Source organism: Polypterus senegalus, chromosome 8, assembly GCF_016835505.1.
Source record: "Polypterus senegalus isolate Bchr_013 chromosome 8, ASM1683550v1, whole genome shotgun sequence".
Classification (NCBI taxonomy): domain Eukaryota; kingdom Metazoa; phylum Chordata; class Cladistia; order Polypteriformes; family Polypteridae; genus Polypterus; species Polypterus senegalus.
The window spans coordinates 86433931-86449475 of NC_053161.1; the positions used below are offsets into that span (position 1 = coordinate 86433931).

The 15545-nt window shown below is 38.9% G+C and overlaps 1 protein-coding gene across 1 annotated transcript in view; it reads left to right on the forward strand.

Annotated features, from left to right (window-relative positions):
- Positions 1–15545, forward strand: part of col7a1l (collagen type VII alpha 1-like) — a 326774-nt gene that overhangs the window by 230584 nt on the left and 80645 nt on the right. The window contains exons 25-29 of the mRNA XM_039762163.1: positions 446–636; positions 6211–6330; positions 6424–6441; positions 13822–13842; positions 13961–14026. Of these exons, the coding sequence (XP_039618097.1) occupies positions 446–636; positions 6211–6330; positions 6424–6441; positions 13822–13842; positions 13961–14026 (416 nt within the window). The remainder of the gene's footprint in view (positions 1–445; positions 637–6210; positions 6331–6423; positions 6442–13821; positions 13843–13960; positions 14027–15545) is intronic.

Sequence of the window (15545 nt, forward strand, 5' to 3'; positions counted from 1 at the left end):
CAGGTGAAAAATGATAAATTTCTATTACAAATATTTAGATGTTTAACATTTAAATTGAAACACTCATTTTAACATTTAACATATCTGATGCAATTATTCTTGTTTATTATATACTGTACTTCTCCCTAATGGAGTAAATCATTACATTTCTTATAAACACTGAACGTTATTTTGTATTTTTTTTTCATTTTATCTTCTTTTCTGCAGTTGCCGAAGATATGTATTTGCATTGTTGTTTATGTTGAAATATTTGAAGGACAAAAAATGTAAACACCTGTTTTCAAATGTCATTTCAAAATTATCATTTATCAATTTTAATTTTACATACATCAAACACAATTTTTCTTACTTTATTATTTTGATTTCTTTTCTATTTTGAAAATGTTGTTACAAATAAGTATTTTTTTTGTTATGAAATTAATGCACATTAATATTTTGTTTTCAGGTATTCATGTCCTGGCAGTGGGAGTTGCCAATGCAGACATTGAGGAACTGAAAAAGATTGTATTCCCTGGAAATTATCAAAATATTTTCTATGCTAGCACTTTTGATGACTTCCCATCTATTGAAAGAGAACTTATTGAAACTATGTGTAAAGAAGTTTCACTAAAGAGTGGCATAAGACAGAAACAACAGGTAAAGTCTACTTTTTTTTATAACTAGCTGTGCTACCTGTCTAAGATGTAGACTTCAGTGTTAAAGTTTGCAGTGCAGATATCTCTGTTACAGTATATGCCATTTCATATGGTATTCGTAAAAGCTTTGCACTTTGATTAAATCTTTGAACTCCAAACCATGAGGTTGTGGGTTCAAATCCCACTACTGACACTGTGTGACCATAAGCAAGTCACTGGACCTGCCTGTGCTCAAACTGTAAAAAAAAGAACAAATGTAACCAATTGTATCATTAATGTCGTAAGCTGCCTTAGATAAAGTTATCAGCCAAAACACTAAATGTAAATGTAAATGTGAAACCAGTGTTAATAATGTTTTTGATGCACAATCTATTGGAATGACAGAGACATAGCAACCAGACGTACACAGACATGGTGGATGATGCTTTAATTCAAAGTCTATTATGTCTAATGAAACGTATTAATCAACAACAAAAAAAACTTTACCACAATTGAAAACAAAATTTGCCCCTTTCTCTTAACCAAAAAGCACTCTCTATAGGATGTTAAATAGCAATTTATATTTAGTACCTTTCAAATGGTTGTATGTCTCAATTCGTTTAAACCATCTAAAAAGAATATAATTGTCAAAAAAACTACTGTGAAATATTAGAAATATTAGAAAAAAATACAAAACTTCAAGTTTGCGAGGTAACTAAATGTTTTTACATAAACAGAGAAGCCTATAAGTCAGTTTATAAGCCAGTTTATAGTCCAGTGATACATGGATGGGGTCAAAACTATGACCGCAAAGTGTAAAATGTCTTTAATTCTAATAAGAAAAGAACGTGTTTAAACAATTGAACGCATAACCACTTTCTTTTCTTGTTCCACATTTTATGCATTTTCGGTACCCAATTGTTGAGTTTGCTTTTATTTTTGGTTATTGCTTTCCTACATCCTTGCTGAAAATTGTCATAATTCTATCCTTGAAACATTGTGATAAAGTAAATATTTTCCAAAATAGGTATTTGAATGCAAATTCAAACCATTTATTTAATGTACATTGCACATTTTCATGCACAAGTGTAGCTCATACTGCTTTACAAATGGTAAAAAAAATTAACTTACAAAATAGGTAAAACGGTAGAATCCCTACTTTTTAAGTCTCAAATGCTTAAAGTTAAAAGGCTGGAAACAATACTTCCAGTGCCAATAGACTGTTCAGCTCCACCTGGATATTTTACAGTACTTAAATGTGATCAATTAGTTAAATATTAACTATGTGTGATAAGAAGTTCTCAAAGGTGTGATGCAACAGGTATCACCATAGCAGTAGTAGTCTTTAGCTTTTCCAGCATCAAAAGAGGCTGCAGTGCATTTTGGGCAGGTCGTAGTGGTGCAGAATCCCCAAGGAATAAGAAAACAAATTCCTGAATATGCTACATACAATTGCACAAGACTAATACATTCCTGCCTTTGATCGATTCTTGCTTTTCATAGTAACTGGCCTTGGCTTTTGATGATGGTCATTGAAAAACAAAATTTTAAAAGAAACGGTATTCTTTTGAATTGAAATGGGTAATCAGTAAGAATAATGGTGTTCTTAGGAGTTTTTATTATTATTATATGTTTACAATTTGTATTTGTTTACATCATTCACTCAAGCATTACTTTTCTTGTTTGTTGTCATTTGCATGTTCAGCCATCTACTTTTTTGCCCTAGCCATAGAAAAACAGTAGCATTTCACATTGAATCATACAGTATAACTTATTACAAACTACAATGTTGTTTAGAGGCTGTACATTTAGGTGGCGTAACGAACAAAACATTTTCATTTTGAGGTTGTTTTTTGTAGTGGTTCAAATGGAAAATTATAACAGGTGGTACTATGGTGTGGATTCTTCTTAAACAATTGCTGGTGGAGTGCATACCGACCCACTTCAAGCATTGGTTTTCTCCCCATAAATGTATTGTAGTGATGACTTTATTGGTAGAAGTAACGACATGCAAGTCTGAAATGTAAACAACAAAGTGGAAAGAACTTTTTCTGAAGGAGGGACTTTCAAAACAGGAGAGAAGTAATGGTTGTACAGAAGAGAACAGGTAACAAGAAATAATTCAGTGAACTACAGTATATGTACACATTTCCAGTCTTCCTTTTGGTCATGTAGGATATGTTAACTGAGCTGCAGTAGTATTTAAACTGATGAAGACTCTACCTGCTTGTGATGTATGGGAGGAATCCATCTCTCCTGTATTTCTGCTACCTCCCTGTCAACCTGATTCAGACTTTATTGCTAAACACATCTCATTTGAGCTTTGGTTAACCTTCCACTTTACAGATCACGCCACATATCATCCTATCCAGTGGTTGACGTGAAACCATGCAGGAGGTACTCTGTGTTACTGACATCTTGTTCTGCCTTGCAATACCTTATATATTTTACTTGACATTTTAGTCTAGTTGTCCCTGTCAGATATCAGAGCGCGTTTATTTTAGTATATGGTATTTAGGAACGGGTGCCTTGAGTCTGGGGCATGTTGCTGTTAGTATATGAAACCGTAAAGCCCTTCAAGTCCTTATTAGCTCTATTTTTCCGGTGCAGAAAACATTCTTCTTCACTACTTCCACCCTATTGGTAGTTCTGCTGTCCTGTCAGTTGCCTTCATTTGAATACATGGCAAGCCCCATAACTCTATGCGACCACTTCTCAGTAGTGATGTGCAAAATGAATCTTTTTGTGATTTGATTCATTTTGTTCAGTTCAAAAACAATAAACTGTATTCTGGTTTAATGTTTAGAATAGTATCACAACATTGTAACAACTTTAACTGCCAAACAATATAAACAATATAAAAAGTAAGCAACAAAATAAGTCATTTACACATAATAATAATACTAACAGTTCTTCTCTTTATTGAATTCTGGCCATAAATAAAAGTTCAACAATAAATAAAAAACAATTGTACAATCACACACAATAATAATAATAATAATAACAATAATAATAATCCTCTTTAATAAATTCTGACAATAAATAAAATTTCATCATTAAATTAAAAAAAACAATCATACAATTAGAACCTTAGAATAGTGCACCCATCACGATAAAACTTTCTGATACAATCTCCCATACATATATCATCAGTAAACTAAACTGAGATTAAATGTACTATGAGTCTTGTCTGCAGTTTGTTCCTCCATTCAGTACGCAAACTGATTCTTTCAGTTACCTAGTGCAGTGTACTGTACTGTGAGTCTCTTGTCTGCAGTTTGTGCAGTATGGTCATATTAGTTCATTCAGTCAGTCAGTGTACGTACTGCGACGGTCATAGTCACTCAGTCAGAGTGAAACGATCAATTGGAGGTGCTTGGTGTCATCTACCAAGTCATTCAGTGGCTAGTTGTTGTCATGACTGTTTTGCTGAAACAGCTTACTGATAGGCAAATTATTTCCTGAAGACAGCAGTCATTTACAGTACATGAAGTTAAGATGATAGCTCCAGAATGATGCAGAGTGCAATATAAAACGTAGCACACACTGTGCATTCCTCGAAAAGATTTGTTTTTTAATGTCATTGTACCAGTATGTTCTTTCAGAGATCAAGACAAGTACAAAAGAATTTGTTCGTTCGTTCATTGCACATCACTACTTCTCAGTGCTGTGTCAAGAAAATGACACAGTGCAGTAGAATAGCCCTAGAGTGGACTGGGGAATGACAACACAGAACAACAAGATTTTGGTGCGTCAAGTGCTCAGTGCTTTTTATAAACAAAACGGTGTTCATCAATAAATAAAGGGCGGTGTAGTCTTTTCAAATATATAATCTCCAGTAAATAATTACAAAATAGAATCTTTACAAATAAATAAATAATCCAATAAACAGCCTAAAAAGGCTAAAACACAGTGAGGATCTGCCTCTTTAAAAACCATCACTAGCTTCAGTGCCTCCTTCTAATTCATGTCCCTGCTACTCACCCAATGCAGTCTTCTCAAAAGCAGGAGACACCTTCTGACAAGTGCAGTCGACCCTTTATCTTGGTCATGTCCCCGCTGCCATACCTCAGCAATCTGCAGGGACCCTGCAAATCTCGGAGAGGTTGATCGCTTGTGCTTCCTGGGCTCTCAGCAGGAGTGACCCTATCTTCTGAGCGTCATCTGCTTGCTGTACCCTGGGGAGTCATTGTCAACTGCTTACCACCACAGGTCTGTCTTGATGCAGACTCTTCTTTGTCTTCCTCCCTCCCTCCCTTTAACCTCCAGACTCTTTTCTCTGTTGTCTTTCTCAGGCTTCTTTATACACCTGTGGGTGCTGCATCCTAATTTCTATCCATGCAGTGCTGATGTGGAACAGCTGAGCTTATCAAAAAATGATTTCACCTCCACACTGAACACCCCTTGGCTGCTCCACAGCAGTACCATCATCATTGCTTGTAGTCGCATCCCTAGCAAGGGGATCAGCTTTTGTAATATTTTTTTGAAACAAAATAAACTGTAATTAATAGCACATCTGCTGTATGTTTGTTTGTCTTATTAAAAATACAAATTATTTACTCAAGTATGGATAATGGTTAGCGAAAAAAAAAAAGAAAACTCACCTTTACACACGGTAATGTCAGAATACCTCACTGGTAAAATGCCAGTCATTAATGTCTCACCAATTATTGCAGCAACTTGCTGCTCAAACTGAATTTGGGGGAAAACAAATGGAGACCTGAGTAGACCATGCAAACACAACACAAACAACAACTGGCATTGACATTCCAAAACACAATGATGAACGGTGAGGCAGCAATGCTAACCATTTTCAACCTTAAAATAAAATACTGTATGTAACATGAAATATAACAATTTTACACCTATTCAAACCTGAATGCACTCTTATTCCTGGAAAGTTCTCAATAGCACTATAATTATGCTACTGAAATTAAGTTAATTTCTATGTTGGTATGTTTAACTCTGTAATATTTTGAAGAGCACAGGAGTCTTCAGCACACCCAAGGAAAAAGGAAAGAGCAGCCTTAAGTAGGATAATAAAAAGCTGCTGAGGAAGGCATTATATTTTATTTTTACTTTTTAGCTGCATGGGAAACAGATGATTTATAAGAGCGTGTTTGTTTACTGTAATTTGGCACACTGTATTTTATGGTTGCCAATAGATTTTTTTTCATCTAATATCTTGGAAATGCCTTGAAGTAAGGATTTAAGGCAAGCTGTTCCAAACAGATCTATGGTGACACATTGCCAACTTTTCCAAATCTATTAGTTTTCAATTCTGATGAAGACAGGTTTGACTTACATAGTGCTTTGGTACCAATGCTTTATTTCTTCAGTATATGAAATTTCGCACAATTGGTGTTATCATAGCAATAAATAGACAAAGAAAGGCTCTCAGGATTAGCAGTCAGGATACCAGCAAATAACAATATGCTGCTTTTCCAGGTAGCTCAGACACACCAGTGAAGCAAATGAAAATTATGTAAATAATATTGATAAAAAATTGTTAAATATGTCACATAATAGTTATAAGTCCAAAGTTATCATTAGATACTAAAATCAGATTTGCTGACTTTAAAAAACAATTCTGCAGGTTTCTGAAGTCGATGTAAACAAGCCTCAGCAAACGTTTGAACTACAAGGAGACCTTTCATCAAAAGGATCTGATGTAATAAGCAAGCCTGAAGGACCTTGTGCCTCTCAGTGCATAAAGGTAAATTATGAGCAAGACAAACAGTGCAAATATGTCAACAAGTGCATGAGTCATAGAATGGTTTCTAACATGTCTTGTTTTCTTATTTTTTAGGGTCAGAAAGGAGAAAAGGTACATTTTCCAGGATAGCTCTTAATATACTGTGGTTCTAATTCCTGCAGAGAGTGCTTCTGGAAAATACAATACACTTAATTACAGACAGAGCCACTGGGCAGTCTATTGATTTATTAAATACCTGAACCAGCTCTATCCCCAAAAACATCCTACAATCTATTTTCACAAAGTACTTATTCTAATTCTTATGATTCTAATGCCTTGAGAGGAGTCAGGGACACTGCCTAGAAGGAACACCAGTAATGCAGTTAATGACACAAAGAATATACTGGGAAAAACAGAGCACTTAAACTCAGGAATTAATCTGTACCCCATATTGGCTGATTAGTCCATGCTGTATTCATTTCTGTCTTCACCAATAGTAGAAGTAATGAGTTAATAATATGGAACAATGCTCTCTAATTATTTTGTGCTATAGACTGACACTGTCTCAGAAATGTATTTCTAAATGTGTAATGAAAAAGCAAAGGGTAAGTTTTAGATTAGATCTCAATGTGCAAATGTTGCTTGTTGAAAGAATATGTTGTGCATCTAAGACATGTTAGTTCAAAATTCTGACTTGTCACTATGCAAACATTTTAAAATGAAATATCAATGTCTAAAATGGACTCAAGAAATTTAAAATTAGGATATCTTAAAATAATTTAGTTGTAATTTTGAATAAATCCATTCATTCCCTTTCAAATCTGGTTAAACCAGTTCAGGTTCATGAAAAGGTACTATTTCTCACAGGTGCCTTTAGCACAATGCAGGAAGAAGTCCTTGATGAAGGCACTGCTATTGCACACCCACACCAACTCACTGGACTGATTTACTGCCTGTAATTAACCTTACTTAGATCAAACATTTGGATTGCGGTGGGGAACAGGGGAGACTGAAGCAAAAACTAACATGGACATGTGGAAACATGCATGCTCCGTGAAGACAGGGACAAGGTCGAAATTTGATTCTAGTCCAGTGGCAATGCCAGGTACTGTAGCTCTTCCAGTACTTATACACTGTGCTGCCGTTTTAAAATGTATTTACTGAATTTCAAGATTATCACAGAAACACTGCAACTTTGGCTATATTTTAAGCTAAATTGAAACCACATTTTGCATTGAATCTCTTGGAAGCATTTAAAATTAAGACTATGCTATACAGAGTTGTCTTGAAATGTAGCTGATATATGTAAACATTGTGGTCGAATAAGGCACTGCAGGTTCTCACAGGAAAATGTTTGGCCACTAACCCAGTCATCCCTGTTTAATTCAGTCACAAAACAAAATAAAAGAGCCACTATGTGCACCACTATATTCAACAGAACAAAAGAACTAAGGTAAATAAAGCTGTCTCACTGTGACAGTCATCTTAAACCAGGTTCTGGGATGCTCTGCTCTATGGTGCAGTCTGTTCAGAGCTGACCACCTCCTTCCATAAGCAGCAAGCTTTAAAAATGGGAGAAAGGAAAGGGCACAGTCAGTTGCTTGCCTGGTTGTCTTCTCGGGGCTACGGGTGGAAGAAATGAGGAGAAGATCAGCATGTGTCCCCTCTCAACCTGGGGTGGTAGTACCTGCTTCAAATAAGGGCAGAGGGTAAAATCCATGCATGGCCACATGAAAACATAAGCCATCTCGCCATATCTCAAAATTTAAACCTGCAAAATGAAGATGTGAAATAGATCTTGTAAAGGAAGTAAATGAAACAGTATAAACCTTTAGGGTTTCTGGCCCCGGTTTACTGCAAAAAAAACGAGTAATGTCTCCACAGTACAACAAATGGTCACAACGGACAAAGTAACAATCAAATGGAGGAACATTTATACAGGGGGACAGGAAATTTAACAGAAATAGTGAGATGGATGATGGGAGATAGATGTCAACATCTCGTAACTGGAGTGCAGACGGGAACCCAGAAGTATGGCGTCTTTTATTTACATTGTGCCTTATTACTGCGGCGAGTCCTTGTTCTGGCTGATGAGATAAAAACAGAAAGGCTAGTGCGCCACTGCTGTCTCTCAGCATGGGTTGTCGCGATGAGTTGTGAGTCTTTAAACTGCTCCCCATGTGCTCGTGCGTGACATGACCCCCCCCTCTAGCCCAGACCTACTAGGTGAGACGGACCGAACCGAGAGGTCATGAGCCCGTGAGAGTGCATCCGCGTTGGCCTGAAGGTTACCCCGACAATAAGAGACAGTGAACTTGTATGGCTGCAGGTCCAAAAACCACCTGGTAACTCAAGGATTTGACTCTCTATGAAGGGCCATCCACTGGAGGACGGCATGGTCCGTCACCAGGGTGAATTCCCGACCCAGCAGGTAGTACCGCAGGTGAGTTACCGCCCATTTGATCGCCAGGGCTTCCCGTTCCAGCACTGCATACCCCGGTCTAACAGTTTCTTGCTCAGGTACATCACAGGGTGTTCGACACAGCACCAAGGCCCGTGCCTGGAGGAGAAAAGGAAGGGAAAAGTTAGGAGTTCTCAAAATATGTTCCCAAGTGAGGGCCAGTTTTAAGTCACTGAATGCTTGTTCCACGGCTTCATTCCACACCACATGTAAAGGGGCCTTTTCTTTGTCAAACATTTTAAGGGTGCTGCCTTCTCAGAGAAACGAGGTACAAACCAGCGGTAGTAACTCGCTAACCCCAAGAAAGTTTATACATGTTTCTTGAGTATTGGACGGGGCCATTCCCTGTGCAACATTTTTTGTATTAGCAGCTCTCAAGGGAACTGCTTCAGGATACCATGTTGCATAATCCACCATGACCAATATATATTTATGGCCTCTGGCCAAAGGCTCTAGGGGTCCAATGAGATTGACTCCGATCCGTTCAAAGGGCACATCAATAAGGGAAATCGGGATTAGAGGAGCTCGGTCCCTCCTGGGAATCTGGCGGAACTGACAGACTGGACAAGACTGACAGAAACGGCGGACCTCCTCATTGATCCTGGGCCAAAAAAAATCGGAATTTAATTCTTTCCAACGTTTTTTCGGCCCCCAGGTGGGTGCCTAAGAGGTGGGCATGTGCTAGGTTGCAGACTTCCCGCCGGTAGGTTCGCGGCACTAACAACAACTTCCGTACCTCACCTTTGTGTTCTGCAACTGGATATAACAAATAATTTTCTAGGACAAAGTAGGGTCCCAGAGGTGTGGAATCTAATGACGCCAGGTCGTCTGCGGATACAACAGCATTCCGGGCAAACCAGGGAATCATCATTCCACTGTTCTATTTTAAATGATGCTGGCGTGGAGCGAAACTGAAAGTCCGGGCAGGCTAATATATCGGGGCCTAAGCCCAGAGCGGTGTCCTCCCGAGATGTAACCTCACTCGGTTGTACTTCCGGATTGGTGTCCCCCCGGGCCGCTCACGTCACCAGTTGCCGATGAGCACGTCGTGGGTGCAGTTGGGAGGGTCCCCTGACCAACCATAAGTAGACCCAGTTTGTGTATGGGAGTGGTGATAGCTTTTCCGCAGTTATTTTTAGACCAATCTTGTCCCATTATAACCAGAAAGGGGGGTTCATGCAACACCACAATCAAAAGCTATTTCGGACTGACCCTCCATGTTATATAAGAGGGGTTCTCAAACTCGGTCCTGGGGGACCCCTGTGGCTGCAGGTTTTTGTTCCAACCAGCCTGTGTTTTTAATTGGACTCCTGGGCTAATTAAGTGAACTGTTGTTTCCCAGATTCCCTGTTTTGGGAACAATATACAAATTAGAAAACTAAGCTTGGTAAAAAAAAAGAAAAAAGTATTAAAATGTACTAAGCAGTTATATGTATTATATGATTGTCATTCTACTTTTCTAGGTGTTCTTATTGTTTAATTAATCCATTATTTACTGCTTTGTGGGGCTGACGCTAAAGTAGTTGCAGTCTTTCATGATTGAGTGTTGTTTGCTTGGATTTCTGCTCTGCTTGTTTTTAATTGTCATTATTAAGATTTAATTAATGTGGCAAACTGCACAGAGAAACGGCAAAATATAATAAAAAGAGAGTTAAGCATTTAAATCTATAGGAAAAACAGAAATATTTCTAAGTTTCTCATGCAGTAAATGTAAAAATCATGCTGCTGTGCTTTTCTGAATGTAGAATAAAAGATAATACCAGCTAATTAAATGAGATCAGTTCTATCAGGTGTTGTAACTGATTAGGAATCTGGTTGGAACAAAAACCTGCAGCCACAGGAGTCCCCCAGGACCGAGTTTGAGAACCCCTGTTATATAACACCTTGTGGACTTGTATGATCTAGTTTCTCTGTGCACACATGTTATATTTAACCTTTTTATATTTTTTATATTTTATATTTAACCTTTTTTTATGCAGATGACACCCAGCTTTATTTTTCAACTTCACCCACAATCACCCTCCCACCTACCACCCTTACTGACTGTCTGGCCGAAATCAAAAACTGGTTTACATTTAATTTTCTTAAACTCAACAGTGATAAAACAGAGATCCTTCTTATTGGTACAAAATCCACATTATCCAAATCCCATAACTTCCCTATTATAACTGATAACTGTACTCTATCCCCCTCCTCTCAGGCCAAAAGTCTTGGTGTCATCTTGGATAATAACCTCTCCTTTCTTTCACACATCAATTCTATTACACGATCTGCCTACTTCCACCTACGTAATATCAACCGTCTCCGCCCCTCTCTCACCCCTCACTCTGCTGCAGTTCTTGTTCATAGCCTTGTCACCTCTCGCCTTGACTATTGTAACTCTCTTCTTTTTGGTCTCCCTCAAAAAACTCTTCACAAACTTCAATTAGTCCAGAACTCAGCCGCCCGTATTATCACGAGATCTCCTTCTACTCACCACATCACTCCTGTTCTGCATCAACTTCACTGGCTCCCTGTCAAGTTCCGCATCGAGTTTAAAATCCTTCTGCTAACCTTTAAAGCTATTCATGATTTAGCCCCCCCATACCTGTCTAACCTTCTCCACATTGTCACTCCTTCCCGTACTCTTAGATCATCCTCCTCAATTAAATTGACTGTTCCTTCCACTCGTCTTTCCACAATGGGGAACAGAGCTTTCAGTCGTTCTGCCCCCCGACTTTGGAATGCACTGCCTCCTGAGATTAGAAACATTAATTCATTCTCTCTGTTTAAGTCTTCAGTTAAAATTCATCTTTTTAAACTTGCCTTCTCTATGTAAACACTGTACTGTATTGTGTGTTGGGTGTTGTGTAAAGTGTGCGGTGTCCTTGAGTGTTTGAAAGGCGCCTATAAATAAAATGTATTATTATTATTATTATTATTATTTTAGCAAGAAATTGGCGCGTAAAACATAACGGTGAGCAACAATGGTGATATTGCTTCCAGAATTAAACAAAGCCATCACCGAGTGCCCATTCACCAACACCATTCCCGTATTTGTAAGTGTCAGAGGGTTTGACGGCGCAGAGTACCTCTCTCCTCTCGCGTAGCTACAGTCCATCGGTTCTGTGTTGAGGGGACAGGTGGGAAGAATATGCCCCACCTCGCCACACTTGAAACAGCGCGGAGGGGTGAGCACCCGGTCTTTGGTCTTCGCTGGCGCCTCCATGAGGATAGCACGACGGGAGGGCTCCTGTGTGGCAACCCGTCCCTGTCGGGCCATGCAAGTAGGCTTCTCAGACCCCCCAAGTTGGTTCACCGCAACTTGTCACTCTAGGAGCCTGTTCATATCGTGAAAGGGATGTCTCAGGACCTGCTGGGCGAGGTAGTCCGGTATGGCATGTATTAACGCCTCACAGACTACTTGCTCAACCACCTGGCGGGCTTGATTAACATCTGGCCATAGCCATCGGCCGAGTTTGCCCCAGAAATCGAACGCCTGGGCCCTAGCTGAAAGTTCTGGGTTGAACCGCCAGTGCCGCCATACCCTCGCCTGCTGGCCGAGGTAATGCCGTAGCATTTGTATAGCTTGGCTCGCAGGAGGTCGTATTGGGCAGCTTCCTCCTCAGGGAGGTTGTCATAGGCCCACTGTGCCAGACCCTTCAGGTAGGGAGCCAAGATGGACGCCCACTCCGACCGTGGCCACTGGTTTCTGGCCATGGTTCTCTCGAACACGGTCAGATAGGCTTATATATCATCGGTCTCTGTAAGGGGAACAATCTGGGGAGGTGGAGGCCGTGTGTGTTCCAGTCTCGCAGCTTCTGCGGCCGCCAACTGTCGTCTCATCTGTGTGAGCTCCCTCTGTGTGTTGGCCTTTTCCAGCTTGACCGTCTGGAGTTCAGTCACCAGGGTATTTAACACTGCATTTATGTCCTGCCCTTCTGTCATCTTCGGGCTTCTATCCTGCCGGCTATGCCAATCTGTGAAGGAAGCAAATGAAACAGTATAAACTTTTGGGGTTTCCACGCCGGTTTACTTCAACAAAAACGAGTAATCTCTCCACAGTACAACAAATGGTCACAACAGACAAAGTAACAATCAAATGGGGGAACATTTATACAGAATGACATTTATACAGATGGATGATGGGAGATAGATGTCATCATCTCGTAACTGAAGTGCAGACGGGAACCCGTAAGTATGGCATCTTTTATTTACATCGTGCTTTATTACGGCGGCGAGTCCTTGTTCTGGCTGATGAGATAAAAAGAGAAAGGTTAGTGCGCTGCTGCTGTCCCTCTGCATGGGTTGTCGCGATGAGTTCTGAGTCTTTAAACTGCTCCCCATGCACTCGTGTGTGACAATCTTTAAATTAACTTAAATTTCTAGGGAGCACAATGATAATTCTTTAAAAGTATAACGAAATAACCAGGTATTTGCAATAAAGCTACAGTATAAGCAAATGTTTACTATATAACTGAGTATAAACACAGAAAGATCAGTTCACATGAATAACTTGACAGCCTTTGTGTGCACAACAGTACTTGTCAGAAAACAAGTTTAAGGGCTACTGTAAGTTGTTGTGTGTATATATTACACATGATAAGGACAAGTGTGTCCTTTCAAATGGCGTCTATATCATATCAAAATATCATCAAAAAATAATTTAGCCTACAGTATATGAAGGTAAACTGTGTGTATATGCTTCAGGAATATGTCTGCTTATGGAACATGTTGAAATCCTTAAGTGCTATGTATGTGGGGTGGGACACAAATGGAAATATGAAAAACTGAAATTGGGTCATACAATTGAAAGAATGTGATTCAGTATTACTTTTAAAGAACAGGTTAATAACGATTAGTCATTGCTTAGTCATCAGTCTTTGAAATGAGGCAACTAACTAAAGTAGTTATATTGAAAGTCTTTCCATTTTTATTTAAACATTGCTTTTTTATTAATGTCCCAACCTATTACCCAGTGTGCAATAATTTTATTATAATTAGTGTTATTGAATAATATAGCATTAATATGCACTAATAGCAATAGTCTTTCTTGTGCCTTTGCTTTTCAGGGTGACAGTGTGGGAGGACTGGTATGTTTCTAGATTTTCTTTGCTACCCAAAGGTTACATTTTATATTAATTTTAAAGTACAATTTGCCTTCCTATTGATACATTTTGTGAGGACACAATATCCATTTAACTTTGGCAGGGACTGAAAACAGGTGGAGGCTATGATCCTTTCAATTTCAATTCTAAAGGAGAAAAGGGAGAAAGGGTGAGTAGAATGCAAGTGAATAGCTTGCAATGAAATTGTCAAATGCAGAGCTCTTGGGTATTTTTTGGATTTCAGCCTCATTCTTTCTGGGCATTAGTTGTTTATGCATCTGGCATTTAGTAAAGTAAAGTTAGTCGTCTTTACAAGTGTATATTAAATATAAAAATACATACTTTCAATATAATAACATTCATGAAAATAAATGTCTTATTAACAATTGGGAAATTATGTCCATAAATTACAGTTTTGAGTACAAGGTATTTTTTAACAGACTGGAACAAACAATTTTGGTGCAGTCCTGCCTGTACAGCTGCAAGATCCTCATGGAATTAAAAGTCTGCTGGCCTTTTGTACTGCAAGGTCTCTTTACCTCTCATTTGTACTTTTATCCCCACCCCAACAATTTCCTTTCTGGCTCTATTATATGGCCATTCTTTATCCCTGTCATTTTAAACCATTTCTAGGCTTCTGACTAGAAACTCTTCCAGGTTCAGGGGAGATATTTCAAAACTATAAAGATATCAGGTCACAGAGCTTTGGGTTGACCCTAGCTTTACTTTAGCCCTTCTCCCATATACGTTCTTAAAGGATTGGGCAGACATGTTCAGTTGCCTCTCGCTACTATGAAGCAGTAGCTTCCAATGAAGACTCTGCTGCCACCTCTATATTTGGGAGTCATGGTTGGACTTCCTTTAGGATACCCAACATTTCCTATGTGTAAATATTTTCCTGATAGCTTCACACCTAGGAGAGTTCTCCTGGCTTTCTGCCCATCCCGTCGTAACCCCTTCTTCACTTAGATTTGTTAAAAGTAACCACATACAGATCTTCATTTCAACAAGCAGGACAAACTAACCTTTACCAATTACTATTTACAACATAAACACTAGCAAAAGCTATCCAGTCATCAGTGTTCATTCTTGTTTTAAAATATGTGCCACTCTCTTGTTGTGTGCCACTGATTTGACCCTTCTCAGCCTTAGGAACAACTTACAAAACAGAATGCTAAAAATAGTGCCCTTAATCAAAATCATAGAATTTCTTCTTACAAATAAATGATATAAGGGAATGTTAAACAGTGATAGAACTTAAAGTAGAAAAATAAATAAACAGGAAACAAGCCCTGGTTCTACCTAAGCCCACTGCAGGCTTTGAAAACTGTATTGTCTCCTCACTCACCTCCTTCTGCCCTCTAGTTCACTTTGAGCTACATCATTTGTATGAAAACAACAACAAATTGTTTTAGTTGCACTAACTCCTATCAGAGTGTTGGCCAAGCAGTTCCTGGTCAGGGGTCAGCTCCTATCTGGGGGCTGTTTTTGAAGAATTTTTAAAGTCACTTCTGGGATCAGGAATGGTCCCCAAAAATTCAGTTGCCTTATCTCCAGATCTTTGTCTTGTGGTCCCAGGTCTCCTTGCATTTATTAAAGATCCAGTCACACATTTCCTCACTTGAATGCCAAACACCCCTGTGTTGCCCAATTGTAGTTTGGGAAAATCTAGTTTGGCAGCCTGTGGT